Genomic DNA, 27,889 nt, shown 5'->3' with positions numbered 1-27,889 from the left:
GAAATTGCTTGCCTTAAATACACTGCAACTGCCTTCAAGAGTATTCCTCCGCTACAAGCAGAGTATGAAATATTGTTTGAACCAAGTGGTCTTTATGTGAGGTGCCGCGCAACCATTTCAATCAATGACTGCAATCCCAACTCTCCCATTTATGGTCATTAAGCGGAGCACTGGAGAGGGAGAGCCCTGGCTTTCCAGATGTGGTGGGGTGGAAAGAATGCCTGGGCCTCTCACTATACCTAAGAGTCCCGAGCCTTCTCCTTGCCCCCACCATGGAGAACAACTGTAAGAACTCTGGCTACTGGAAATCCTTCAGTGAAATAGACTTCAATCTGGCAAAAATGTCAGCAAATGCCAGTGTTCTGAGCCTTTCAAAATACTGGTGTTTGCTAGAGCCAGAGAGGAAAATGCTGGTGAACACTAATGTTGAGCTTTACTGAGATTAATTTGTGAACTTGCATTACTAATTTTAATTGCTTTAACATTGTCATGTTCAATTTTTATAAACAGCTAAGTGTCTTTGTGGAATTGGTGGCATTTAACAATGCAAATAAATAAATAAATAAACTTTGTTTATATGAATGGGGAGGTTAACGCAAACACCTCTAGGTAATCCTCAATAAACAAGAGACCATTCATTGACGATTTAAAGTTATGACAGCCTTAGAAAAAGTGACTCAGGACTAGCCATCAAAATTATAACCGCTGCATCATCCTGCGGTCACATGATCACAATCTGAGTGCTTAGCAACTGGGCTGTCTAACTGGGCTGTCTTTGACAGCTGCAGCATCTTGCGGTCAATGTGATGGCAATTTGCGACCTTCCCAGTCTTTCTGCTGACAAGCAAAGTCAATTGGGGAAGACAGATTCACTTAATATCTGTGAGATTCACCTAGTAGGTACCATGTGATTTGCTTAACAATTTTGGTAAAAATGGTTGTAAAATTGAGTTCTTCAGGTGATGACTCACTTAATAACCACATCACATAGTGACCAAAATTCCAGTCCCAATTCTAGTAATAAAGCTGAGGACTCCCTGTATATAATTAAGCCATTTGCTTAATTTGACTTTGTTTCTAATCAAAATAAAAATCACCACACAGACCTATGAATTCTTGATAAGTGATGATCACTTTGGATCACATAAAATTTTTGGAGTGTAACATTGATTCAAACCATACTTAGAACTGAAAATGGGAATCATCACATTGTTTTTGTGCAAGTTGCTTATAAAGATTAAAAATATACTCACCTGATACAGTTTTTAGAACTTTTTTTCGTTAAGCTTTTGAAATATTATGCATCACAAAAACAAAATCTATAATGATATATAAATGAATTTGTTTAACAGTATGGTTTATAAAATGCCCTAATCCTATTCAGATACACATCTGAGAGTTACTTTTTTAAAATGCTGATATATCACACTAAAATTTATCTTGAAATATTACACTTTATAAAGCATGTGTATAGATGTTAAAATTCCCCATACCTTAGAAGAGATTATTCTGTTTTCTGCAAACTTCTGAGGAACATAATGGCCATGCTGGGGAAAACGATTTGCAATATAAATAGTTCGATTATCACTCTGATGTGGTGGGTCAAAACCCTGGAAAAAAAAACCCCAAGAACATTACATTATTGATAGTTGGATCTCAATATTTATAATACATTTTAAATCTTGATATTCTCACAATAATTCTGAAAAATAATGTCTCATTATGTTCTTGGGGAAACAGATGAAAAACAAATACCTAAAAAAAAAAAATTAGTTTTTTATTTTTTATCCTGCCTTTATTATTTTTAGAAATAACTTAAGGTGATTATCATATCCAACACACTTTCCTCCTCCTATTTTCCCCGTAACACCAATCCTGTGAGGTGGGTTGACTGAGAGAATAAGTGGCCCAAAGTCTCCTAGCTGGTTTTCACGGCTAAAGCAGGGCTTGACCTCATGGACTCTTGCTTTCTAGTCTGGTGCTTTTAACCACTAGACCAAACTGATTATCCATCCACCTACCCATCCAGCCATCCATGCATCCATCCATCTCACCCAGCAGGGCCATCCATTGCAGCTGGAAATTATGCCCTTCACTCAAACTGCCTACTAGATTCTCGGAAAATAAAGGCTCCCTCTGAAACCCACTGGGAGCATTGGTCACCTGGGGTGGACTGATCAAATCGGTACGACATCCGTGCGAGGTAAAGCAGAGGCAGCACCAGCATATTGAAAATCAACCATAAAATGTTCTGACTTGGACTGAGGTTAATGTCCTCAACCTCCTATTATGTTACAAATGCCCTGAGAGAAAAACCAGTATGTCATAACCTCCTGAGCCACCCCAGAGTCTATGCCACATGAAGGACAAATTGAAGTCTCCCAGAGCTGCTGTATCTTAAGACCCCACTGCAATTGAGACGAGTAACCCCGTTAGGGATATCGCTGTACAGCAGGAAATTTGGTATAACAGCTAAAAATCCAAATGGCCTCTAGAACCCAACTTCACGGTAGACGGTCCAACATCTGCAATGCAGATCCTCAGTCTTACATCTGCCCTAAAACTGTGATAATTGGTGACAAACTAAATACCCAGTAAACATACGTCAAGTTGGAGCTTGGATGAAAACTTTACACAGCACTTTATTATATCCTCAAACACACACACACACACCCGCCCCAGTGAAGTTATTGCCTTGGCTGAACAGGGTTAACTTTTTATTTATTTATTTATTTATTTATTTATTTATTTATTTATTTATTTATTTATTTATTTATTATTCGTACTTTTATACCGCCCTATCTCCCTAGGGACTCAGGGTGGCCTACAGCCATATAAAAAAAAACATATATATATACAGGGTAAAACATTAATTTAAAAAACTTATTACATAGGCCGAATATTTAAAATAGAGATATAAATAATAAAACCCATTTAAAACCAAATTTAAAATTTAAACATTTAAAATTTAAAATTCTAGTCCAGTCCTGCGCAGATAAATAGATGTGTCTTAAGCTCGCGGTGGAAGGTTCGAAGGTCAGGAAGTTGGCGAAGACCTGGGGGAAGCTCGTTCCAGAGAGTGGGGGCCTCCACAGAAAAGGCCCTTCCCTGGGTGTCGCCTGCCTGGCCGACGACACCCTGAGGAGTCCCTCTCTGTGAAAGCGCACGGGTCGGTGAGAGGCATTCGGTGGCAGCAGACGGTCCCGTAAGTAGCCCGGCCCTATGCCATGGAGTGCTTTGAAGATCATTACCAAAATCCTGAAGCGCACCCGGAAGGCCACAGGCAGCCAGTGCAGTCTGCGCAGGAGAGGTGTTACGTGGGAGCCACGAGGGGCTCCCTCTATCACCCGCGCAGCCGCATTTTGAACTACCTGGAGTCTCTGGGTGCTCCTCAAGGGGAGCCCCATGTAGAGAGCATTGCAGTAATCCAGACGAGATGTCACGAGAGCATGAGTGACCGTGCATAGGGTCATTTTTGACCGTGAGTGACCGTGCATTTTTCCTCCTGGTCCTTAGGACTTGGCTTAGCCACATAAGCAAGCCTTTGGAGATCAATCCTTACTGTTCCTGAAGTGTCAGATAGTCCTCGTCTCTCCATCCAAAAATTCTTGCATTCATTGGATATGCTGCCTCAGCGTGGCTACACCTTTTGTAAATACAGTCGCATAGCAAAGTCGCTGCCAAGTTCCTGGCTAGGTTTCAAGCTCTGTTCTAAGAAATGTTGTTGTTGAGCATCCAAGTTGAGCTCCAGGCAGAGATCAAGCAGGGTTGACTGCTTTCCATGGCCCTGGTCTTCCTGGCAGTTGGATAGCAGCCCTGTTTATAACCTGTAGCTGTTGCCCAGATGTCACTTCCCATTTCCTCATCTATGTGATGCATCTTCCTCTTCTTCCGCTCGTCACATACTCTCTGGGTAGATTCCCCTTTTCTGGGCTGAGGGCCCGAGTGGAGTAAGGTAGGCTAACTTGGCTACCTATGGACATCAGCAGGTCTTTGAAAAGGTCAGAGTGTCACTCAATCAGCCAGCTATGGAGGCTGTTGTGCCAGTCAAACAGCTTGGTGTGGCCAACGGACTAGCTGAAATACCACTGTGGGAGTTCGTAGGGGAAAATCTCTGCTGGTCAGTCTGCCTCACTAAGCAGGCTGGTGGGGAGGTTTGGATTAAGTGCTTCTCCCCCGGGTTTCCTGGTAGAGCCAGACCCTCATAACTCTTTTGATATGGGCAGGAGGGATGAGTTGAATCTAGCCTTGGAATGTGTTTCTACCTGCCAGGATTACTCCCATCAGTATTTTCCAAGGTGCAGCTACACTCCTTTTTTCCTCATAGCATATCTCAGAGAGAGGAACACTCACATCTGAGGTCATCCAGATCTCGGATGAGAGGAGCCTTACTCTGAGACCTCTTGGCGTTTAATAGCCGGGGATACTTGGTGGAAGATAAGGTAAGGTAAGATAAGGTAAGGTGAAATTAGTCCCTTGCAAACAGCTCATCTTGAAACAAAACTGCTGGTTTCCCCTCAAAGCTCATGAAAGGTAGGAACTATGGGAAATGGTGCAGGTGGTGGTGGTGATAAAAGGGAAGCTAAATGGAAGAAGGAAAATACTTGTGTAAGATTGAAATTAACAGGTGGAGTGATAGTTTGTCTAATGCAGAGTACATAAAAGGAACTAAAAACAGGACTTTCAGATCTCTTGCTCAAACCTGACACTTATGAGAAAATACCACCAAGCTGCTCACACCATAGAATTTTCCGGTTCTGTGTTTTTCAAAACAACTTTTGGTATCTGATAGTATAAGGAAGGAGGTAGGAGAAAACCGTCCAAAAAAGGCAATCTCTCTTCCTCGTGCTTCTTTTTGTCAATATATTGTACGTAAGTACCAAACTATTCTTTCTCCTTGCAATGCACAGAAAAGAAGAAACTGTGACCAACTGGCTCGGGATCTTCTATTGCTAGGACCCCAAACTATATGGATAAGGTTACCAATGTGACTGTAAATATCTCCCCCTTGGTGTTTCCCAAGCTGAATGTACAAAAATAAATGAAATGGGGAATTGTCATCTAGTGACAATTTAAAGACCAAAGTGAAGTCCAAGAACGGTTCTTCACATCAAACAGCTTTTATACTCTTTCCTTTTATAAGTAAACTTCTATGGCTCCCTCTTCCTACCATAACCTGAGTTGCTCCCAAAATAATGAAAAAACATAAAACCAAAACAACTTCCAGTGCCCTAAAGGTAATAGGCTACCACAAAACTAGCATTCCACTTTATAAGCCCCAGATTCACTCTAGCCCAGCACTTAGGCTTCATACTGGGTTAACAACCAACACTTAAAAGATGCTGACTGCAATCCAAGTTCTTCTTTTCCTCAAGTTCTCCAAGGAAGAATTGGATTTGGCAGAGAAACACCTCCCAAACAGCCAAAAAATAAAGAAAGTCATATTTTCACTATGCTTCAAGATCTCATGATTTCCAACTTTCTTACAACATAGAGCCAAATATCAAAATAACTTCACTCATCTGACCAAGAGCTCACTGCTTGTACAGCCTTGTGCAACATAATTCTCATACAGAATTCTGCCCATATTATTTTACAGAACTTTTGCAATGGACAACTCTTGATTGTTTCACCAGCAATAGTGCTAGTCCTAAAGAACATTAATGCAGGCTTGAAGCAAATTTGTCCCTCTCCAGCAAATTACATGCTTAGCAACAGGATCAGTAGATACTGCCACCAACCCCCAAAAGTCTACTGTCCCTACCTTTGCACAATGCTAAACGGAATATGTAAGGTAGGGATTTATAGGCAGTAATACTAAGGAAGCTGCCTCCCCCCTCCCACTCCAAAGTGGAAAGTAGCAATGAAAATCTAGCTGAAGTGAAAGTAGGAAGAAGTGCCAGAAAAGGATCAAATTTTCCTCTTTCCAAACCCTGCATATTTCCCCAATGCGATGATACTTTTTGCAGAATTAAGCACTCACTGTCTTCTGTATAATCTGACCCAATGACATCTAAATTACAATTGGAGAAGACTTCTTCAGTGGGGTAAAAGCCAAGAATACACAGACATTGATAAAATCAGAAGTCTGCACTGACGCCATCGAGTCCAACCTTCCCCCTAAGTGCTGCAATCCAAATTAACACATTAATTACAAATGAGCTTTTAATTCATTTGTAATTAATGGTAATGTAATTGTTACATGGTGAACTGAAACAAGTTAAAGTTTCCTTAGATTTATAGTCAGGTACAGAGTATTTGGGATCCAAGTGCTGAACAGCACAGACTGTAATAACTTCTCTAAACTTTCTGTAACTGAGTAATGAATAAATTGAACACATAATGAGGCACAAATTACTTCTATTATCCTATTTTAGACACATTATGCAAAGACCCAGCTCTTTGGAAAAGGTTCTGATGCTGGGAAAGGCGGATGAAAAGAGAAGACTACAACCAGGAGCAAGGTGGATGGATTCAATTACAATCTGTGCATTATTGGGAGATTGTAAAGAAACAACCACCCCAAGTTAGGGATACAGATAGTCCTCAATTTACAGCCACAATGAAGAACAGAATTTTGGGGCTATGCAAGGTGGTTAATTGAACCACACCTAATTTTATGACCATTTGCCACAGTCTGCAATTATTAAGCAAATTAAAGGAATCTGATTTTGTCTTGGCGTGTCTGAAGCTGATTGGGAAGATCGCAAATAATGATCACATGACATGCAACTGTTGTAAAGTGTCTGAATTTTGATGGCGTGAGCATGGGGATGCTGTGATAGTTGATAAGTGTGAGGACAGTTCACAAGTCACTTTTTTCAGCAAAAGTGTTGTAAATTCTAACAGTTGCTAAACAAATGGCTATAAATCAAGGACTACTTGTAGATTATTTCAGAGATAATCTGTCTATATGATTGCTAGGAGTATAAAATGATCAACAACACAATCAGTGCAAAGAAAACTGCAGGGAAAAGAATTGAAGAAAACTGAATTTATTTTTCCAATCTAGACTACCAGAGATTCAAACATTCTTGGCCCATCAGACAAATAGAACTGATAATAAAACTAGCATTAACTGGAAAATGTATGCCATTATTATCTTCCCCCAGGACTCCATCAACTGCCTGACCTTCGGACCTTCCGCCGCGAGTTGAAGACATACCTATTTATTCGCGCAGGACTGGCATAGAAATTTTAGTAGCTTTTAATATTTGGATGCAAATTTTATGGGGTTTTTATGGTTTTAAATGTTTTTAATTTTGGCCTTATATTTAATAAGTTTTTTAATTATTGTTTTTATTGTGCACATAATTATTGTTTTATTTTGGCTGTGAACCGCCCTGAGTCCTTCGGGAGAAGGGCGGTATAAAAATCTAATAAATCTAAATCTAAATCTAAATCTAATCTAATCTTTATTGGCTGAATTCTCATAGTGCACTAATTCATTGGTTGTTCTTTTTTTTTGTTTCATTGTTCTTAAAAAAATCTTAAATAAGCTTAGCTAATGATAGTTTGCTATGTATGAAAATAGTCAATGACAATGTTACGCAGGTGGTAATATTTCATGAGCTGACCTCACATACTGAATGTAACAAAATCTGTACTGATTCCAGCTCTGCTTCAGAGGCATTAGTTCTGGAAACCATTAATCTAAAGAACAGCACAGTCTGGGAATTGGTTTTGCCTGGTCAACAAGAGAACATCTAGTAAACAGGATCGAGTCTACCTACAGATGTAATACAAATAAGCTATGCGGATGTTGACTGGCATAACCTGGATTACTCTAATAAAGAAAGCAACTATTAGTCTAATTGGCATATGTTCATACATAAGTAGAGCATAATTAACATCTTTTTCTCTTCTGATCTTTATAAGTTCATAACGTGATAGGGATTTGGGGAAATCTGGTGGTAGCAGAAATGACTGCTATAATCAGATGCCACAATTAGTTTTCATATAATCTAGTCATTAAAACAGGAATTTTGTGTCTTTTCTGAGAGACAGCTTTCTTTTAAAAAGTTTTTAAAGCTTCTAAGTAAGTGAGAGACAACAGACTGCAGACAGCAAGCAGTAAGATGCTTACTCTACAAGTACAGTTCTGCCTAAAATCTGCTGGGCTTCATATTTCAGCCTCAAGGACATAAGGAAAGGGATCTTTATTTGTCTTCCTCACTTTCAGCAGAAAAACATGATCTCATTCTTTTGTTTTACTCAAAGAGATCCTTCTGTCAAATAAACCAGAAATTAAGCAAAGTGAAAGAAATCACTGGGTGGAGGGAAGAGAATTTAATTATAATTAGGCTACGGTCATATATCAATCAACCCCCCTTTCAATCATAAATGCTCTTTATTTTTTTAAAATGGCAGCTCTCAAAAACAATTTTAGTGGAAAAAAGACAAAATTTTTATTTATTTTTTTTATTTTGTCACAACAGTATATATAAGCATAAGCATGAAATAACTATAAGATATATAGGCATATATATAAGCATAAGTATGTAATAACTATATCAAATTTGAATACAATCAAAGGGAACATTAGGACAGAAACGGTAGGCACGTTGGTGCTCTTATGGTGCTCTTATGCACGCCCCTTAAATTGACCTTATATTCCCCCAAATGCTTTGTCAAATCAATTCAAGTCAGTGTTATTTGCAGGCCCTCAAAGGCCTTCTATACATGCAGTTAAAAAGGCACAGTTAAAGAAAGTTAATCAGAGGTACAAATTCAAAATCAGATATAAGGGCCAAAAGTAGATAACAGGTTATTTATTAACTGAAGATATTGATGAGATGCTCAGTCCTTTTCAAATGTTCCAAAAGCCCTTTTTACTAGAACTCAAGACTTGTTATCCTTACTAATCTGTTAGTCTCACCAAGTATCCATACTTGCAGTCTCACTATTACCATCCTGCCATAAAAACCAAGTAGAATGTTATTGAGCAAAACTGATTTCTACCCGTAGGCATAGCTAATGAAAAGAACAAAGGACAATGTTAAATGAGAAACTCTCCTCAGCACTTTCGAATTCACTAATCCCCTATTTTGTTTTAGAGAGGCTATTAACATTTATAAAGAAATGTATTTGTAAATACAATGAAAACTGTAAAAAAGGAACTCCTGAAAATAAAAGCTTGCTTCTTCATGTTACAGAAAAAACAACAACAATCCATCTTTCTCATGGTGTAGGGTTTCCTGCCTGGGCAGGGGGTTGGACTAGAAGACCTCCAAGGTCCCTTCCACCTCTGATATTATTATTATTATTATTATTATTATTATTATTATTATTATTATTATTATTATTATTATTATTATTATTATTATTATTATTATTATTATTGGTGTGCATTTGGACAAAAAAAGTGAAACGTTGCTTTGTTACAACAACTGAAATGTTGTGACATGCTTTACACATAACCTCATTTGTGTTTTCTTCTGGATTTGTCAAATTGCAGCCCTGACAAACCAGCCAGAACGACCTTTCACTTGCTTTGCTTGGAGGAATCAATCAAGTAGCCCTTCTCTATTCCATCTGCAAAGATAGATGGGTGGCAATGGGGTTGCCAATGAAGGGGTGCCCTAATGAGAGGGCAGGGCCATCTCTCTTGACCCTGAGGAAAAGGATTCAAGATTCTTAAGAAAGCATGAAAGTGTGCCAGGATAAATGAGAGAAGAGGTTTGTATACATGTTCCAGAAACAGGAGATACAGGATCTGGGGCAGCTCCTAAAAACTGGGTTACCTCATGATTCTGGCACAGACCCAGGTAGTTTTACCAGTTTGTCCACTCGATGCTGTTGCTGAATGCCTTACATCGATCACCTCATTGAGAACATGGGTTGGCTTATAACACTGAATTGTGAGCAGAAGAAATGGACAGTCCCAGATTTAACCTGATTATTGCCCATTAGGTATGCTTTATAGCAGGAGTCTCCAAGATTGGCAACTTTAAGACTTGTGGACTTCAACTCCCAGAATTCCCCAGAATGGCTGGCTGAGCAATTCTGGTAGTTGGAAGTCCACAAGTTTTAAAGTTGCCAAATTTGGAGACCCTTGCTTTGATAGGATTAAGGTAGATTGCAGAGCCCTGATGAAAGTGGGAGAGGGAATATAATAATAATAATAACAGAGTTGGAGGACCTTGGAGGTCTTCTAGTCTAACCCCCTGCCCAGGCAGGAAACCCTACACTATTTCAGACAAATGGTTATCCAACATTTTCTTAAAAATTTCCAGTGTTGGAGCATTTACAACTTCTGCAGGCAAGTTGTTCCACTGATTAATTGTTCTAACTGTCATATAGTCATCTACTGTAACTTTGTTGCTGGCAATCCTTATGATTTATATTGATATATTGACCATCAATTGTGTTGTAAATGTTGTACCTTGATGAACGTATCTTTTCTTTTATGTACACTGAGAACATATGCACCAAAACAAATTCCTTGTGTGTCCAATCACACTTGGCCAATAAAAATTCTATTCTATTCTATTCTATTCTATTCTATTCTATTCTATTCTATTCTATTCTATTCTATTCTAATAAAACCACATACATCAGCACTGTTGATCTTACTTACTTTGGGAATGAAATGTCTTTAAGAAAACCAAGCTCAGAGAGCACCAAAGTTCCCTCAGTATTAAGCAGCTTTGGAGTTTGTTTCTGGGAGACCACGGAAATCGATTATTTCAAGATTTCATGATTACGTTAGCCATGGGATTGTTAACAGTTCCTAAGAATCTCAAAGCTCAGGCCAGATAAAGAGCTAGGGGTTGTTTTTCCTAAAGGCAGGACAATGAAATGATATCCAGAGTAGGGAGGTAATGGCTGGATCATGTCCTTCAACATTTTGGCTTGACTGCCCCTCCCTTTTAGAGGAGTAGGAGACTAAAGAAAGGTTGTTTCCTGAAATTTATGGAACTAGACCAGTCACTGAATGCTTTGAGGATTTTCTTGATTGCTCCTATTGAAACTCTAGCCTTGCCATGGAACAGGTTTATACCTGAGCTCTCTCCACTTGCATTGATTTACCAAGCAGCACAGGAAAATAAAATGCTGGGTGCCAAGATGTGGCAATTTCAAAAGAAAAGGGCTTTTTTTTTTTTGCCTCCACTCATGTCCTCAATGAACCAGAGCTCCTTTGAGTACTTACTGTAAGAATCTAGCTAGTGTAGGTGTGACAGTTCAGTTGGACCCCAGTTTGGAGAAGTGATGCAATGAGTTTGCATTGCAGGCTTTTAGAAAACAAACTAAAGACATGTTTATTTACTTCGGCATTTCCTGAAACAGGAATGCCGTATTAAATTTTACTTTAAAGATTTTTACAATTTTTTAAAGAGTAACAGAATAACAGAGTTGGGGGACCTTGGAAGTCTTTCTAGTCCAACGCCCTGCTCAAGCAGGAAACTCTACAATTTCAGACAAATGATGTCCAATCTCTTCTTTAAAACCTCCAGTGTTGGAGCATCTACAACTTCTGGAGGCAAACAACGATTAATTGTTCTAAATTGTAAATTGTGAGGAAATTTCTCCTTGATTAATTTCCACCTATTGCTTCTTGTTCTGCCTTCAGGTGCTTTGGAGAACAGCCTGACTCCCTCTTCTTTGTGGCAGCCCCTGAGATATTGGAAGACTGCTATCATGTTCTTTTCATAAAACTAGACGTACCCAATTGCAGCAACTGTTCTTTATATGTTTTAGCCTCCAATCCCCTAATCACAGTTTTTGTTCTTCTCTGCACTCTTTCTAGAGACTCTCAACATCTTTTTAATATTGTAGCAACCAAAACTGGATGCAATATTACCAAGCCATTACAAAGTGGTATTAACACTTCACATGATCTTGATTCTATTTCTCTGTGAATGCAGCCTACGATTCTATTGGCATTATTAAGAATAAATAAAACACATTATTTTAATCTTTAACGTTAATGTACTGTTTGAAATTCTAATGTTATTTCAATTGAGATGTTATTGTTAGAAGCTGTAAATAACACTGAGAGATGATAGAAATATTAATGGAAACATAATATGTTAGTGCTTAATTTTTAAAAGTTATATTTATTCTGATATAAAAAAAATTCTAAACTTCCAAAGAGCTTATTCTGAAACTTGAGCTGGATCACATCGGAAAGTTTGCATATGAGAAAATTTAAGATGCAAACTTTCTGACTCACAAGATGATAGTACTCTGCAAAGCTCTAAACAAACACTTTGCCTTTAAACTTGACTGAAATAAAATGCAAAGCATGCTTTTGGTAAGATAATAAACTGTACCACACCCAGGTATCGGGATAGCTCTAAATGATATTTTGAAGGCGCACAGGATCAACAACTGGAAGTCACCCAAAATCTAGAAAATATTATAGCTGAAAGTGTACATCTTCAGTTGCAGTATTTAGGTGCTAAATTTTGGGATGTCTAGAAAATTGATGATCTTGATAAATTTACTTACAGTCCAAAAGTTAGCACCAGGTGGAATAGCAGCTTTAGTTTCAGCTTCACATTACAGAGTATAAGTAATATAACAGAGGACATCCTCCTGGACACATTCCCAAAGCCCAGATGGAGCCAAATCCACTGAGAATGCTTCTGGATAAATTACTAGGTGTGCATTTTTATACTGAAACTCATCAAATAAATCCTGTAAATAATTGATTTTATCTAGGCTGCAAATTCCTAATTAATGATTTGGTTTCACAGGTCCATTATGAACTTTTTTTTTTCATTGTAAAACTGGCACTTAGTTTTAACTATCCTGGGACTGCAGAGCTGAAGGGGTAGCTGGACATTGTTGTAAGGTCATTGTTTTCAAGATATTTTCATTTTTTAAAATATACATCTTTGCCTTGTTGTGTGAACCAAAATATATCTAATATCTAATATTGCTATCTCTGCTGTATTAAAGAATCTAGTTCTGGACTATCTAGAACGGTGGCAATAGGCAAAATTTTCCAAAATAATGTCCACTACAGCAGCTGGTAGGCGTAAGAAGGTGGCAAATAACATGAAAATAGATTCGAGACTGAATGTCTGGAACAAAGGCTCCACTTTTGTGTCAGTGTGGCATAATGGTGATGGTATTTGAAAAAGACAAGGGATTCCCAGACTCGGGAATACTCTCAGCCACAGCAGCTCACTGGGTGACTTATATCATTCTTTATTATCCTATCTCATGGGAGAAAGGATAATGTTGACCACCAGATAAAAAGAAATCTTATTATATCAATAACAATATGATACTAAAACCTTATCTGTCTATTGGTACCCAAACAGTGCATTGTATCACAACTATTTTTGAATCAAGGTCCCTGAAATCCACTAAGTTAAAGAACACATAAAAAGAATCTGGGGTCCATTAGTCCTATGTCCACAATATCCAGAGCAGTTTCATTCACAAGATTGCAGCCATTGAGCGTCCTCATGGACGTGTGATTGTGATTACGATCTTCCCTGCCAAGCAGTTTCCCACAAGCAAAGTCAATGGGGAAGCCGGCAGGAAGTTGGAAGTCACTTCTTGCTCTCAGCTGCTTTTTTGCTCACCCTTGATCATTCTGTTTGTTACTTAAGTAAATACTGACTTATTAAAGTTCCTTTGCAACTGCAATTATTTTTCTATTTGATACATGCTCTTCTTACGATGACCACACAACCATCCAGTACCAGGATAAAAAAAATATATGTTCGGCTTAAAATGTAATGTTCATTCTGTTCACATTGAACGGCATTACTTCATTCTCTCAAAGAAGGTCCCAATGGGTCATAAGGTTGTGTAGTTGGATACAAAAATAATTTCCCTTTAGGCCCACATCACACATTGGTTCAAACACATGACAATTTGAAATGTGCGTTTCAAGTAGCTGATATAAACTGCTTGATTCTCGAAAGATTCTGGTAGCTGTAATGTTCCAATTACATGTTACTCTGCAGCTCCAAGGATCAGAGGCCATTGCAATTGATGGAGCCAAGCCAGGCCTAGCTGTTCATCATCCATACTCAGAAACTAGCCATCTGTTCCACATAAATGATGCAACAATGCTAGAAACTCCAACTGAGAAAAACACTGCCATCTGTAGACTGCCAGACATTAACAGGAAAATCTTAGGAAGTCACTAGAAATTTCAAAACTAAACTCCAGGACAGTTTTACGTTTAAATACCCGTGAAAGAAAACTAAGACTGATGTAAGAATACCACAGAAAATATGTCTTTAGAAAAACCACTATATGAAGGTTTGAATGTCACATGACATTCTGGAGGAGAAAACAGGAAAACCATAACACAATAGCTACATCACAGAACAGAATATTCTAGAAAGTAAGTCAGAAATGCAGCCAATACCATGTGTGAATTTTAAACTAAAGTAGAGGCAGAAACTGTTCCCAAAAGGTGGAGGTGATGAAAGATCTTTGATTTTTCCAGCTATCCAACAAAGTTACTAATTGCTCCCTTATGGAACACGGAGAGTTCTACCAACCAAGACAACTGAACATATGTGATAGATCTCTTTTGCAAACAAGATCAAATGAGAATGCTTTTGATCCAACAATCTGTTTTCCTTCAAACTTTCTCTTTCTTTAGGCAACATTAAGTTGTCCTCTTCTAGTTCTGCTTACAGTTTGAAAAAATGGAGGAAAAAAATCTGCTCAAACAGACACTCATCAATATTGAAATTGGGATGCAGGTCCAGAGTGAACAAGTCACATTTAAATATGTTATCCTCATAGAAAGAGCAACTACTTTTCTAGACAAATGATCACACCTTATCATTTAAAACAAACATTCTTTAAATAGCACAGTAGGCTGTGTGTTATTACATGCCCTTCGCAATAGATTGAGGAATCACCAAATAATAGCTGGAGAAACCAAGATACACCATCCTACATATTCTAGGATTACCTAGAAAATCCAGTAATAACCACATCTAAATTCTGTAAGATTTTAGATGCTTGAATATATGTCTTATCTTGTTTGCTATGACTCCCTTCTAAATGACTCACATATAAGACTTAGCTTCCAATTATATAAATACTCCTGACTAACTGGGTCAGTTTTCACAAAGAGATGAATATCTAACTGTTGATCTTAAGTTTAATCTTAAATTTCTTTAGCTGACAGACGCTGGCTTATTCCTCTCAGGATGGATGCTTTAGAGAAGTTGCACAAGTTACTTGCCCCCCAAACTATATGTCCCTGTGAATTTGAAATCTGCAAATACATTAGGCATTTACATATTTAATTCATTAATTTAATTACATTAAAAAAATATTTTTCCTTGCCCCTGCAGCCCACTTCTGTCTATTAAATTAACTGTATTAAATAGTGCCACTGAACACAAAATCGTGGTCTTCAGATGAAAACATGCACACATTATGGACCAAGCAATCCAAGATCTGTTATCTACAGCCAGTCATATGATAAACTAGTGGGCATTGTTTGATGCGCCGACGAAGGCTGCCTCGGTGAAATGCTCTCTAATGGTATGTTGGCTTGCCGTGAGGTGCAAATAAGTCAGTGAATCTCTCTTTTGTTATCCAAGAAATAGTTTATGGACTTTATTTGAATTATTGAATTTATATTTGAACAAATATATATATTTATATTGAATTATTTGAACAAATATTTGAATTATGTTCCTAGATTCTACAAATTGCTTCTCAAGAGTGCATTTTATAATAAGTAGTCATAATGCATTATTACTCAATAAACACTTTGTATTATTTTTAAGAAATGACAGTTGCTGTATGACACGTTTGCTAATAAATATGGATGTGGGTAGTTTCACTTCATTATCCATTAGTGACTTTGACTAAGAGTCCAAACTAGCCATTTGTTTACTGAACATGCAAATGTCTATTAACTTATTAAAGGAATGCAGCAAGACAGAAAACCAGTTTTGCTTCTTTGCTATCACTTTTACAGTTCTCAGGTGGCTTGAATATATGTCTTATTTTGCTTGTTTATCTTAAGCTTATCTTGCTTATGACCCCCCCTACCACCATCAGCACTAATCTTCTGTGTATGACAAAGAGATCTATTGCTTTGGTGACAGGCTTCACTTTATTGTTCAGCTTCAAGAAAAAATAACAGTCTCCAGTCTGTGCAAGAGATGAAATACTAAGCCTTCCCATTCATAATTTTTTCAGAAGCAAACATCTAAGGTGTAACTATTGAAAATAGGAATACTGGCAATAAATAATCTGTCTCTGACTCAATCTGATATATTTTAGTATGTCTGCTCTTTAACTGCTAATAGCTATGGAAATTAATTTTAGATTCTGATATGAGAATGCTCTTGTCTCCAGAAGCCCCTCTGGTCTTTTGATGAAGATAAAACAGACTCTTTTTGGGTGTTACAATTCAAGCTGACCAGAATCATTAGCCATATAGCCATATTTTCTTACTGATTTAAAAAAATGGCTGAGTTCCTATGATTTCTATGATTCCTACATATATTGTTGTGACAAAATAAATAAATAAATAAATAAATAAATTTGAACTATAAACAGTGAAGTCACAAATAGATGGCTTTATGCTACACTACAATAAAATTGAAATCAGTTTATCAATAAACAAGGCAATTACAATTGAAATTATTCTGTGAACCCAATCTGATTGTTTGCAAAGCAACAAATCAAAATCTATTTACATACAGTCACAAGCCACTAATAATTTAAGTACTCCCACCCAGAAAAGAGACAAGCTGTAGCATGCTGATATAAAAGGTGATAACCCGAAAATTCCAGGAATCTGGACTACTGTGGAATTTTATCTGAATCATTGGCTATCTACTATGTATATCTCAAGTACTTTATAGTAAAGTAAATTTGTGGGGGGAGGGGTTCCGAAGGCAAACATACAAGCTAATTCTATAAGTGTCTGAATTTCCAATATTTCAAATCTTAGACTATAAAGCTAACAAAATTGCCTTGGGCAGTCGCTCTCAAACTATTCCACAGGGATTACTGTAAATAAAGTTTCCCTCCAGTTGAGCTCAACTCTGACCATAACCTGATCATATCCATGTTGTTTTTCTGTATTGAAGAAAAACAGGATAATCCAAACTCTGTTAGCTGAACTTTTGTAGAGGAAGGGAGGATAATGATAATACTATACATTTCAAACCTGTTTTACTAGTCTTAATAATATTACATCAGGAAGTTGACTTACAAACAGCTTCAATATAACCTGTAAGTTTTTTCTGCTCCTATGGCACATTATGAAACTCCCACATTGGAGAGAGGAATAAATTGGCTCCTTCACTACTGATAAGCAACACGTGATTTCAATTACACAGCACTCCCTTATCTCTCTCAGTGGTAACCACTCAATGGTACAAGGTAGCATTCTCCCTTCCAAGGGAGGAAAGGTGAAGTACTGTATGACTTAATGTTTCTTATTTATGCTTACAGATAAGACTGCATTTGGGACTAAGAATCTGAACAGTATATGCCTATTAGCATTCCAGAGGAACTCAATGGCAATGTAGAGGCTGGTTTGCATATATAGATTCTGGCTTAGTCTGTTGTGTGAACCCTATTGTTATAAAAAGGGATGATATATAATCTTATTATATAGATTATAAAATGTTATATATAAAACTTATGCTCATCCAGATATCATAACTCAATCTACTAAGAACAAAACATGAAGAAATGCAAACTTTCTTCCACTGGATTTTGAAACAATCTAACTTCCTCCTTCCCAGCCTATTAATGTTTTAGGAGCAGAAGTGCTCAAAATCATATCAGATCTCTTTTCCAATTTATTCTTCATGTTTATTTTATGACTCCATTACGATATTAACTCGTAAATCCCCTCTGGCTGGCCTTATGCACTGCATTAAAAAGAATAACTTTTAATTTCATTAAAGGCATATGTATGTATTTTGCTCTGGGGAATATTGGGATTATTTAAGGTAACAGTTGGCATTTCAAATTGAGAAAGGAAGAATAGATTGGAGGGTGCATTTGCTTTTTGTTATTTTACTTCAGATTACTACACAGATTGCAATTTTGGCCCAATACAGATAGGAAAAATCCTTTAATCAAAAAAATTTTTGTGGGAGACTTGTAGGATCATATGGCAGTGATATTATACTGTAATAAAGCAGAGGCCTGCACATATGCATACAGGGATGTCATTGGGTAGCTTCCTGGCATTCTCAAAAAGGGATCATTAAACCTTCCCCCATAATCCTACTATATTGCAAATTCCCACACTGGGGAATAGTTGAATCAGCCTTAATGTTATCACCACACTTTTCATCTATTTATTAATTTTTATATTGCTTTTATTACTTTACAAGCAACTCAAGGTGATATATATATCTAATACTCTCTTTCCTCCTGTCTTCCCCACAATCAATGATTCTGTAAAAGGTGGGTTGGGCTGAGAGTATTTGTGTGATTAGCTTTCATGCCTAAGGTAAGACTAGAACTCACAGTCTCCCAGTTTCTAGCCTGGTGCCTTAATCAATAGACAAAATGAGCTCTCATTCAGAAATGAATGCCATCCTTCCTGCCACTCAGGGCTGCTGCTGTACTCCAGAGGGAAAAATGGGAGGATTCCCTTGCTACTATTACACTGTTCTTTTCTACAACATTGGAAGTTAGACTACTTCTGTCAGAATGAATATCCTAGAATAATGAAAAAAGTTATTTATTGTACATGTTAACAATTAAATAACTACGGGAGTTTAGAATGAAAACATACTAAGGAATTCTGCCAGCGCCAAGGATGTTATTGACATACACATGTACACAAACATAAGCATCTACTAGAGATTAACAGTAACAAGGAGAAAGAACAGTTCCATCTAATTCATAATAAACATATTTACAATAATTAAATATCGTCTTATTAATCTTACTACACAAAAAATGCTGCCTTCTACCTGAATTATAGCTAGCAGATCTTGTCATTTCAATAGAGTGCCTTTGTTATTGTATTTGGATATTGTAACAGAATATTCTTATTTGAAAAGAAACTAGTCGCACTGTGCTCTGAAAGATTAAATCAAAGCTTATCTTTGTTCCAGCAGGGAATGCTGAATGTGGCATGACTGTGACTTACATCTTCTCAATCTTAATAAAGAGTAGATGAAAACATCTATTGATCAAATTCATGACAGGCAACAAAGATCAATAACTCTGGGTCTATTTATGACAACCATGGAGTGGAAGGAGTAAATAGTAAAGCACATACATTAACCAATAAAATGAAACACAAGCAGATATGTTGCATATATATTATAATAAGAGAAAAAATGCAATATATCTCTAGGAAGGTGAGTTGATCATGTGGAGTTGAACATATTTTATCTATTTTTGCTCTGCCTTCATTATTTTTATAAGTAACCCAAAGCAGTGAATATAGATAATACTCCTTCCTCCCCTGTTTTTCCCACCACAATAACCCTGTGAGGTGAGTTGGGTTCAAAGTGAACAGTTAATAAGAAAAGATTAAAATGCTTATCACACAAATATCATTTGGCAACACCTAGATTTTTGCAGTTATATATAAAAGTAAGCATTTGCAATTTGTTGTTACAATCCAATGAATGGTGAAAATGTTACACACCAATGAATGGTGAAAATGGAAGAACTAGATAGATTTGTGGAAAAATTAGGTGATATGTATGAATTACTGAAAACAAAACTAAGTTATTTGGCCATTTACAGGAATAAGCATGAATGAAAGTGGTGACCATCTGTTTAAAGAAAAATCTGTTTCAAATATGGTTTATTTGTATTTAAACAAGGAAACCATGATTTTTTTCACTATTTGTAAGGACAGATTGTTAGGATTAGAGGATATAAAAATGATGAAGAGTCCTGACAAATAATTATTTAGTACAGTCAGGAGTGACTCTTCAATAAATGTGGATATGAGAGAAAAAAATTAAATTAAAAGAAATGAGAGAAAAAGCAGACAGACTGGAGGAAAAGTAAATAGTATTCCCATTTGAGGAAGTATTAATAGATTAATCTGAGAACAGCATGAATGGACATACGGAAACAGGAAGTAAAAGCTATCTAGAAGAAATTGAAAAGAATTATGTTACCACACAAGTGTTCATAGTTACGCTAATGGGAAATATGGAAAAGGATACTTACTAGAGTGACAAGGAGAAAAAAAAATGTAATATATGTAAGGGTGACTGCTGCAAAAGTATGGATGACAGACAAATGATTTGTATATAGAGAAAATGATATCAGTAATACAGTCAAGGAACAATTCTAAACAAAATAAAACAGGTTTGGACACAGGCAAAAAGGAATAAACAAGCTTTGGGTTCATTTGGTCCACCTGATTTTGCTACTGAAAAAGGTACTGGATAACACAATTTGGAGGAAACAAAGATTAGTTTAGAGAATAAAGTCACTTGCCAGTGAAATGGGCAGCATAAAATTTAATAATAAAACCATTTGTTCTTTCCTGCTCATTTGCTATTCATTCAACTTATTATAGAAAATGCAAAACTTCCATATTCTTAGCAAGTCTTGTCATTTGTTAAATCTTGGATTTAATCCTCTGTGTGCAAAATCCAAATAGAACTATATTGCGCTGACAAAAAATATTGTAGGATTTATTAACAAGATTTATAAGGCCACCCAACTCAAAAAGAGTGGGTGTACAGTATGAAAAACAAAAATATCCTCTCCTAATGAAATATAGAAATATAAAATAAATCAGTGACCCAGCAGCAAAGTATAAAACAAGGCACAGCTTGAGGATGTACAGTGCTGATACTTTCCTTTGAGACAGCCTCTCTCTGGCAGACTCACAGGGCCTGAGATTAAACCCAAGTCATTGAAATAGTACTAGTGCCAGAACTGTAGGCTGGGGTGGGACAATGGAACAGATCTTGGCTGCAGTGAGTTATCATAGCCTGTTACTTCTAGAATACTTGCTATCTTTCCATTCAGTTATAACAAACTATTTGGCATTTAGTATTTGGTATCCAAACATGGCTAGGATTTGCTAGAACTAAAAGGTTTACTTGCTTTAAGTAGCAGCTAACATCTGGCTGACCTTAGCTAATCTTGAAAAAAAAAAACTTAAGTAGGATTGATCTAGGTTAATACTTAGATGGGAGTAAAGTCCCATTAGCTATCAATTCAACTGTTACACTGATTGTTGTAAATTTAATCTAGATCAGTGGTTCTCAACCTTTATAGTGCTGCGACCCCTTTAATACAATTCCCCACGATGTGGCAACCCCAACCGTAAAATTATTTCATCGTGGTGATAGGCAGCGATCTCAGCGCGCCTCAGCAGCCGCAGAAGGGGGGAAAAAGCGGCAAACTGTTTTTTTGAATTTATCGCGCCTGAAGCCGTATTGGCTAGCGATCTGAACTGCTTGCGATTGCCTTGAGGACGGAGGCATTAAAGCGGAGACTCCTCCCCTATTAAGTTTATTGCGCCTGAAGCCAGATTAGGCTAGCGATTGGGAGTGATTGCAGCTGGCTTGAGAGGGAGACATCAGAGCAAAGATTTCTCTTTTTTAATTCATTGCGCCTGAAGCCGAATTTGGCTAGAGATTTGAAGAGCCTGCAGCTGGCTTGTGGAGTCAACCATTGGAGTGCAATTCTTCGACTCGCAAGTATACTTCCCATATTTCCGATGGTCTTAGGCGACCCCTGGCAAATCGTCATTCGACCCCCAACGGGGTCGCGACCCACAAGTTGAGAACCGCTGATCTAGATTCATAGTGATTACACTAGAACTACAGCTTGATAGCCTGCCTACTATTAAACAAAGAGATTAAAGATGAACCAGTCCTTGAAAAAAATTTCAATACAATGGTGACGTTGCTATAAAGAAAGAACACCCTGGATAGCATTTAACCATTCTAAATACACCTATCTTAATACCATACCTTCTTTAAAAAAATAATTTTATTGATGATAGGTATATAAAAACTAGTAGAAACTACAAAAAAATAGAAGATATATAAAAGAAAATATATATAAAAGAAAATATATAATTACTCTTCTGTCACAGTTATATATTTTTTTAACTTATGATCTTATCTTAAAACACAACCAAAAATCTCTTCATCCTATATTTCATTTTTATCTATAAAACCGATTCTTATAATCTCATCATTCAGTCCTAATCAGCAAAAGTCCACAAAGGAAGGCAGAAATAACAATATAACCTTGATCAAATAAATCCACTTTATATTCCTTCCTTTTACTTTTTACAAATTTGAACCTTAATCCCTTCAAATATATTGGAGCTTGTTTTCATTTTTTTTTCTTTGTCCCCTCTCACTAACCTTTCAGACCTTTAACAGATCTCTTTTATAGATCTACTATGAAGAGTCTTATGGTTTGCAATTTGTACATTCCTTTCAGGTATTAAGACATCAGCTGGTTTCATTTGTATATCCAGGGTAACATCTTTTTCCATGTCAGTCTTGCAGGCTGGTATGTTCAAATCCACTTTCAGATCAGTCCCAGCCCTGTCCGGCAAAACTTGTTCCTCTTCCACAACATCTCTCAAAAGCCATCTATCTATAATTGTAGATACTTCTAAGATTAACTTCTGAAACCATTGTTTGCAAATAATCTCACATATGTTCAGTGTTATTTTGCTCCATTCTGTGTAAATAAGTCAAATTTAAACGTTTTCCTTTAATTATAGTCTTTAGTTGCCTCTAACTCCCTCTAGTGTCCAATATCCAAATTCTCATTCTATCATGTTTTCTTTAAAGAATGTAACATGGCATTTTCCCCAAAGAAAAGGATTCCCACAATCAATTTCAAAATCTTTATTTCAAATATATATGGACCCTAGTCTATTTAAAACTTTCAAAAATCAACATTCCAATCCCTTTTGCAAGCTTATTCCAAAAAACATTTTCTAAAGTTATACTTTTTAAGAATATATTTTTACTAAGGATTAAAGAGAACTCACTCATGTTATCAGACTTGTCAATCCAAAGATTAATAGTTGAAAAGCAGCTAAAAAGCAATTTCCAGAAGTGATTTAAGAATTAGGTTTGATAGAACTTTATGTCCATAAGGCTACTTTGTGCTTGTGGAGTCCCTAAACTCTCTCAACCTTTTCTTTCATGAGCCAACTGCAGAAACCTCAGTTCCTACAGTTGACTCACAAGCAGCAGCTATCTGGAGTACAAATGGATGATCTCATGATCTCTCCTTTATCTGGAGAGGTTTTGCTGTCCAGAAAATGCTGTCTAGCTGATCTCATTGCAATGCCATCTCTGCTTCCTCAGAGATATCTAGTTCACAATGAATCCTTACCATAAGTCCATTACCTTCATACACACTGAAAATTTTGTACAGATGACTGATAAATGAGCATATACAATTAATACTTAGGCTAATGTAATGTTACATTTTTTTCAAAAAAAGTTAATTATGTAGGTTAATAGCCCCTTCTAGAACAAAGTTTCTCATTAATGAGACACAAACAGTCTTTCTACAAAGAGTGCTAAACATATCTAACAGCATACAAATGCAGCAAGAATGCAAATGTCTATTTTTTGGTAATCAAAATAGAGTATTTTCTTTCCTAGAATACATTATAAAAAGTGAAAAGTGCAGTTTATAAAAATTACATTTCATGAATCATTGTTCTGATCACAACTAATGAGAAAAACAAAACAAAAACCCAGTGAATAATGTAGCGATATAACAAACACCTAAGATTAGATCAAGCAGCCTTCCTCAGGCTTTTTAAAAATGATGGGGCTACAAATGTTCAGATCACTCAGCTAACTGAGGAAGCTGTTCACCCAGCACATTTCCTATTTTGTCATTTTTGTCTGACCCTTCTGGGAAACTTTCGGATTATCGTATTAGGGAGCTATCAAGTGTTAAATCCTATCAGCAAATGTAATTAGCATATATGGAAGACAAAATACAAATAATCACAACCATTACTCAATTCTAATCAAACAGCGAAAACAATTTAATCTAAGGCTGTCTCCTACAATGTATGAAGTGAATTACCAAGCCCCATGGGGAAAGAAAGCCTTTGCCCCCTAGGTATGATAAACTGTATTATACCAAAACCAGTTTGCTTCAATATCAAAGTAATATATGCTGTCAAGAAAAATTAATGCTAGCGGCATTTCAAACAAAATACTCTAGAGTCAATTTGTAAAAAGGACTCTTCAATTATTGCTAATAATATTCCAGGAGATGTTGAATCACTAAATGCCATTTAGAGGTTTATTATATTTTTCATTTATCTCTAATGAACCTTCTCTGAGCAGATTATATAAGGTTTAATCCTGCTATGAAAGCCAAACCACATACTATACTGTTGTAAATGTATAATCAGGTGACAATGAACAAGCTATTAAAACTGATTAGATGGATCTCGAGTTATTTGAAGCATTTTTCTTCATTTTGTTGTAGTGGTTTATACCTTTCTGATGCATTATTAAATTGTATTTGTCATTTTATGGATGATCTAAAACAATGTTTCTTAAAACTTTTTTCTTTCAGGACCTCTTCCCACTTTTTAAAAAATACAGAGCATGCCCACCCCTTCCCCAAGAGCTTTGTTTTATATTGGTTATATTTGATATTTACTATACTAACAATTTAAATTGATGTATTTGCTATCACTGCCGCTTCTTATGAATGCTTGAGGGGATTTTAATATTTTTCCCCATTAGCTGGCAAATAATTTTGATTTTCAGACACAAGATGGTCTTGGGGGGAAAAGACAATTAACATCAAGGAATATTTACTTTTACTTAAGTGAGGTCCATATTTATGCTCTCATTTACTGTATTTGGTTTTTTTAATACTGTTACCTGGATGTGCAAATATCTAAAAAAACTTGCCCCAAATTGTTCTAAAACGCAGGAAGGATGTGGTTGAATTTTGAATCACGTCTTATTTGTTTAAATGTTTTCTAAGCGTTAGGAAGTGAGATGGAGCTGGGAGTCAAAGCCAAAGATAAAGCAAATAACATTCTGCCTCTTTAGAAAGATACAGCCAAGAGGAAATGATTATATTTTTCCCAGCAGTTCCACCCACTTTTATTCCAAAAAAGATGTGCTGCTTTATCATAACAGACCGTAGCTCTGCTATGCCTTGAAAAGACACCATTCAGGATTTTAAAGTAAATCACCAGCATTCATTATCACAGGCAGGGGGCTAGAACAGATCTTAATTTTAATTCTAACATTTTTGTGGGGGGAAAGAAACCACAACAAAGCCCAGAAATCATAGATGTAGTGCTAACCTCAATGAAAGGAGTGGAAAAATGAAGAGCACCCATTCTGAGATTATGGCACTGCAAATCCACTGCACTTTGGAAAAACACCTTGAACAAGCAAAGGTCTCAGTTGGCCACAGCTTGGCAACTTCCTTCTCCTCCCAGAAACCCAGCTGTTCCCAACTTAACTTTCTGGTAATTATCAGCACAAACCTCTTTCACTCACCTGCCACCTCTAAACAGTACCAAGATTACAGGTAGTCCTTGCCTTACGACCACAACAGAGCCCAACATTTCTGTTGCCGAGACAGTTTTAAGTGAGTTTTGTCTCATTTTACAACCTTTCTTGCCACAGCTGTCATGTGAATCACAGCAACGGGTTAATTAGTTACAGAGTTGTTAAGTGACTCTGGATTTCCCCATTGACTTTTCTGATCAGGAGGGGAATCACACACAACCCCTGGACACTGCTGCAACCGTCATAAATACGAATCGGTTGCCCAGCATATGAACGTTGCTCTCATGTGACCTCCTGGCCATGTTGCCACGATCATCAGGGTTGAAAAAACGGTCATAAAGTCACTTCCCCCCACCCCAGTGCCGTTGCAACTTCAAATGGTCACTGAACGAACGCTTGTAAATCGAGGACTACCTTGTACATGGCAGCTACAACTGAAAGACTGGGTGTTTTGTTAATATGATTTATTGGGTTAGGGATTTTCTGCCTTCACTGTGAAGTTGTATTACATTGGGGGAGGGATGTCTTGAAGGAGCTCAACCAATTTTGTTGTACATATGTTGTGCACTGACAATAAAGATTTGATTATTATTATTTACTTTATTCATTGAACATAAAACTCAAGTCAACTGAACATTCAAAGAACACATCACAAATACCATTGACTGGTGCTAATGGTTGATACGGGTTGCTGCCAGCATCCTAGATGATGGTATTATTATTATTATTAATAATAATAATAATAATAATAATAATAATAATAATAATAATAATAATAATAATAATAATAATAATAATAATAATAATAATAATAATAATAATAAAAAATATCCCAGCCAGGAGCACCAAATCCTCCTGCCAGCAGGGACCTTTTTTGGGGGGGGAGGGGACCAAAGGCAGCTTCTTCTTTTCCTTATAGACCGGGGCCACGTGGGTCGGGACGAAATAAATTAACTATATTATTATTATTATTAAAAAGAGAGAGCCTCTCAAACTCTTCTTCGGGGCGTGTTTTTTTGACACTCGCGGGGAAAGAGCAGCTGCCGAGAAGAAAAGCGCGGGAGTCCAAAACTGCCCCGTCAGAAACCCTCGTGGGGGGGGGGGCAGAGAGGCTCCCTCAGAGGGCCGAAGACAGGCGGGGGGAGGAGGCGGTGGGGGGAGGAAAGAAAGTTGAGGAAGAGCGAAGGGACCTTTTTTTTTTCCCCCACCCTCCCTCCCTTCTCGGCTCCTGGAAGGCCGTCTCCACCTACCAGCTGCTGCCGGATCCAGCGCAACATCCCCTCGTCCGGCGGGCGGGACGGCCGGCTCCCAAGCCTGAGACGGCGGCGGCGGCGAGCTTCTTTTTCCTGCCCGACCCGAGAAGAAAAGACGCCCCGTCAGAAAGACCGGCGCTGCTGCTGCTGTTGCTGAGGAGGAAGAGGAGGAGGCCGCCGCCCTCTTTCGCAACCGCCGCTCCCCATCCGCGCGGAGGCCGAGCTCCTTCTTTCCCCTTCAGCGGCGACGCGGAAGCCCGTCCGCTAGCGGCGACTGCAACGGCCGCCGCCACCACAAGAGACCTCGGAGCGGCCGACAGACGCCCGCCATCATGCGAGCTAGCCTGCCGCCCTCGCGCCCGCCTCGCCTCGCCTCAACCCGGCCTGTCACCGAGGGCCGGCCCCCTTTCCCCCCCCCATCCATCCCCCCGCCCCTTTCCTCCCCCCCTCCTCCCGCGGGCTCGTGAAGGAAGTGACGGAAGGGCGGGGAAGATAACGGGGAGGGGGGGGGAAAAGAAGAGGGAACGTTCCAACCCACCAATGAGAAATGTCCCGGGAAATGAGTGGGAGGAGCCGGCGAGGGGTGGGGCGAGATGTGAGAAAAGAGGGAGGGGGAGGAGTGGCACGTGGCAGAGCGGGAGAGTGGTTTTTTTTTGAGGAGCGGAAGGAGGCTGTACAACTTCGGGTTGTTTTTCTTTTTTTCCCCCTTCCTTCGAGAAGCGCGGGGGGGGGGAGTTTGAGGTGGGGGAGCGGAAGTGGGAGAATCTTTCGGGGGTGGGGGTGGTGGAACGTACCACTTTAGGCGGCCCTTCTGAGGGGGGAAGGGGAGGATTGCTCGCTTTCAGCGCTTCTCTTTCCCGCTGGTGATTGAAGTAATGGGGAGGAAAAAAGGGGGTGGGTCTGCTAGGGAAATTCTTACCCCCAGTGGTGAAATCCAATTTTGTTTGCTACGGGTTCTGTGGGCGTGGCTTGAAGTGGCTTGGATACTGCAAAATCTCCATTCCCTCCCCACTCCTGGGGGAAGGATACTGCAAAATCCCTGTTCCTTCCTCACTCCTGGCGGAAGGATACTGCAAAATCTCCATTCCTCCTCCACTCCTGGGGGAAGGATACTGCAAAATCCCCAGGAGTGGGGAAGGATACTGCAAAATCCCCATTCCCTCCCCACTTCTGGGGGAAGGATACTGCAAA

The 27,889-nt window shown here is 38.1% G+C and overlaps 1 protein-coding gene and 1 long non-coding RNA gene across 6 annotated transcripts in view; one reads left to right on the top strand and one right to left on the bottom strand.

The window, feature by feature from the left end:
* ATP11B (ATPase phospholipid transporting 11B (putative)) overlaps positions 1–27,107 on the bottom strand; it is a 102,169-nt gene extending 75,062 nt beyond the window's left edge. For all 5 annotated transcript variants that reach the window (XM_058187408.1, XM_058187409.1, XM_058187407.1 and 2 more), the window contains exons 1-2: positions 26,696–27,107; positions 1,494–1,610 (exon numbers count right to left, since the gene is read on the bottom strand). In XM_058187408.1, the coding sequence (XP_058043391.1) occupies positions 1,494–1,610; positions 26,696–26,722 (144 nt within the window). In that variant the 5' untranslated portion in view covers positions 26,723–27,107. The remainder of the gene's footprint in view (positions 1–1,493; positions 1,611–26,695) is intronic.
* Positions 3,266–10,536, top strand: LOC131200533 (uncharacterized). Its single transcript, XR_009155647.1, has 2 exons — positions 3,266–6,464; positions 7,113–10,536. It is a non-coding gene; the product is annotated as an uncharacterized LOC131200533 (long non-coding RNA).
* Positions 27,108–27,889: the final 782 nt, after the last annotated feature.

The sequence above is a fragment of the Ahaetulla prasina genome, chromosome 6 (assembly GCF_028640845.1).
Source record: "Ahaetulla prasina isolate Xishuangbanna chromosome 6, ASM2864084v1, whole genome shotgun sequence".
Taxonomy (NCBI): Eukaryota; Metazoa; Chordata; class Lepidosauria; order Squamata; family Colubridae; genus Ahaetulla; species Ahaetulla prasina.
Note: the sequence above shows the minus strand (reverse complement) of the source record. Positions and strands in the feature narration are given on the sequence as shown.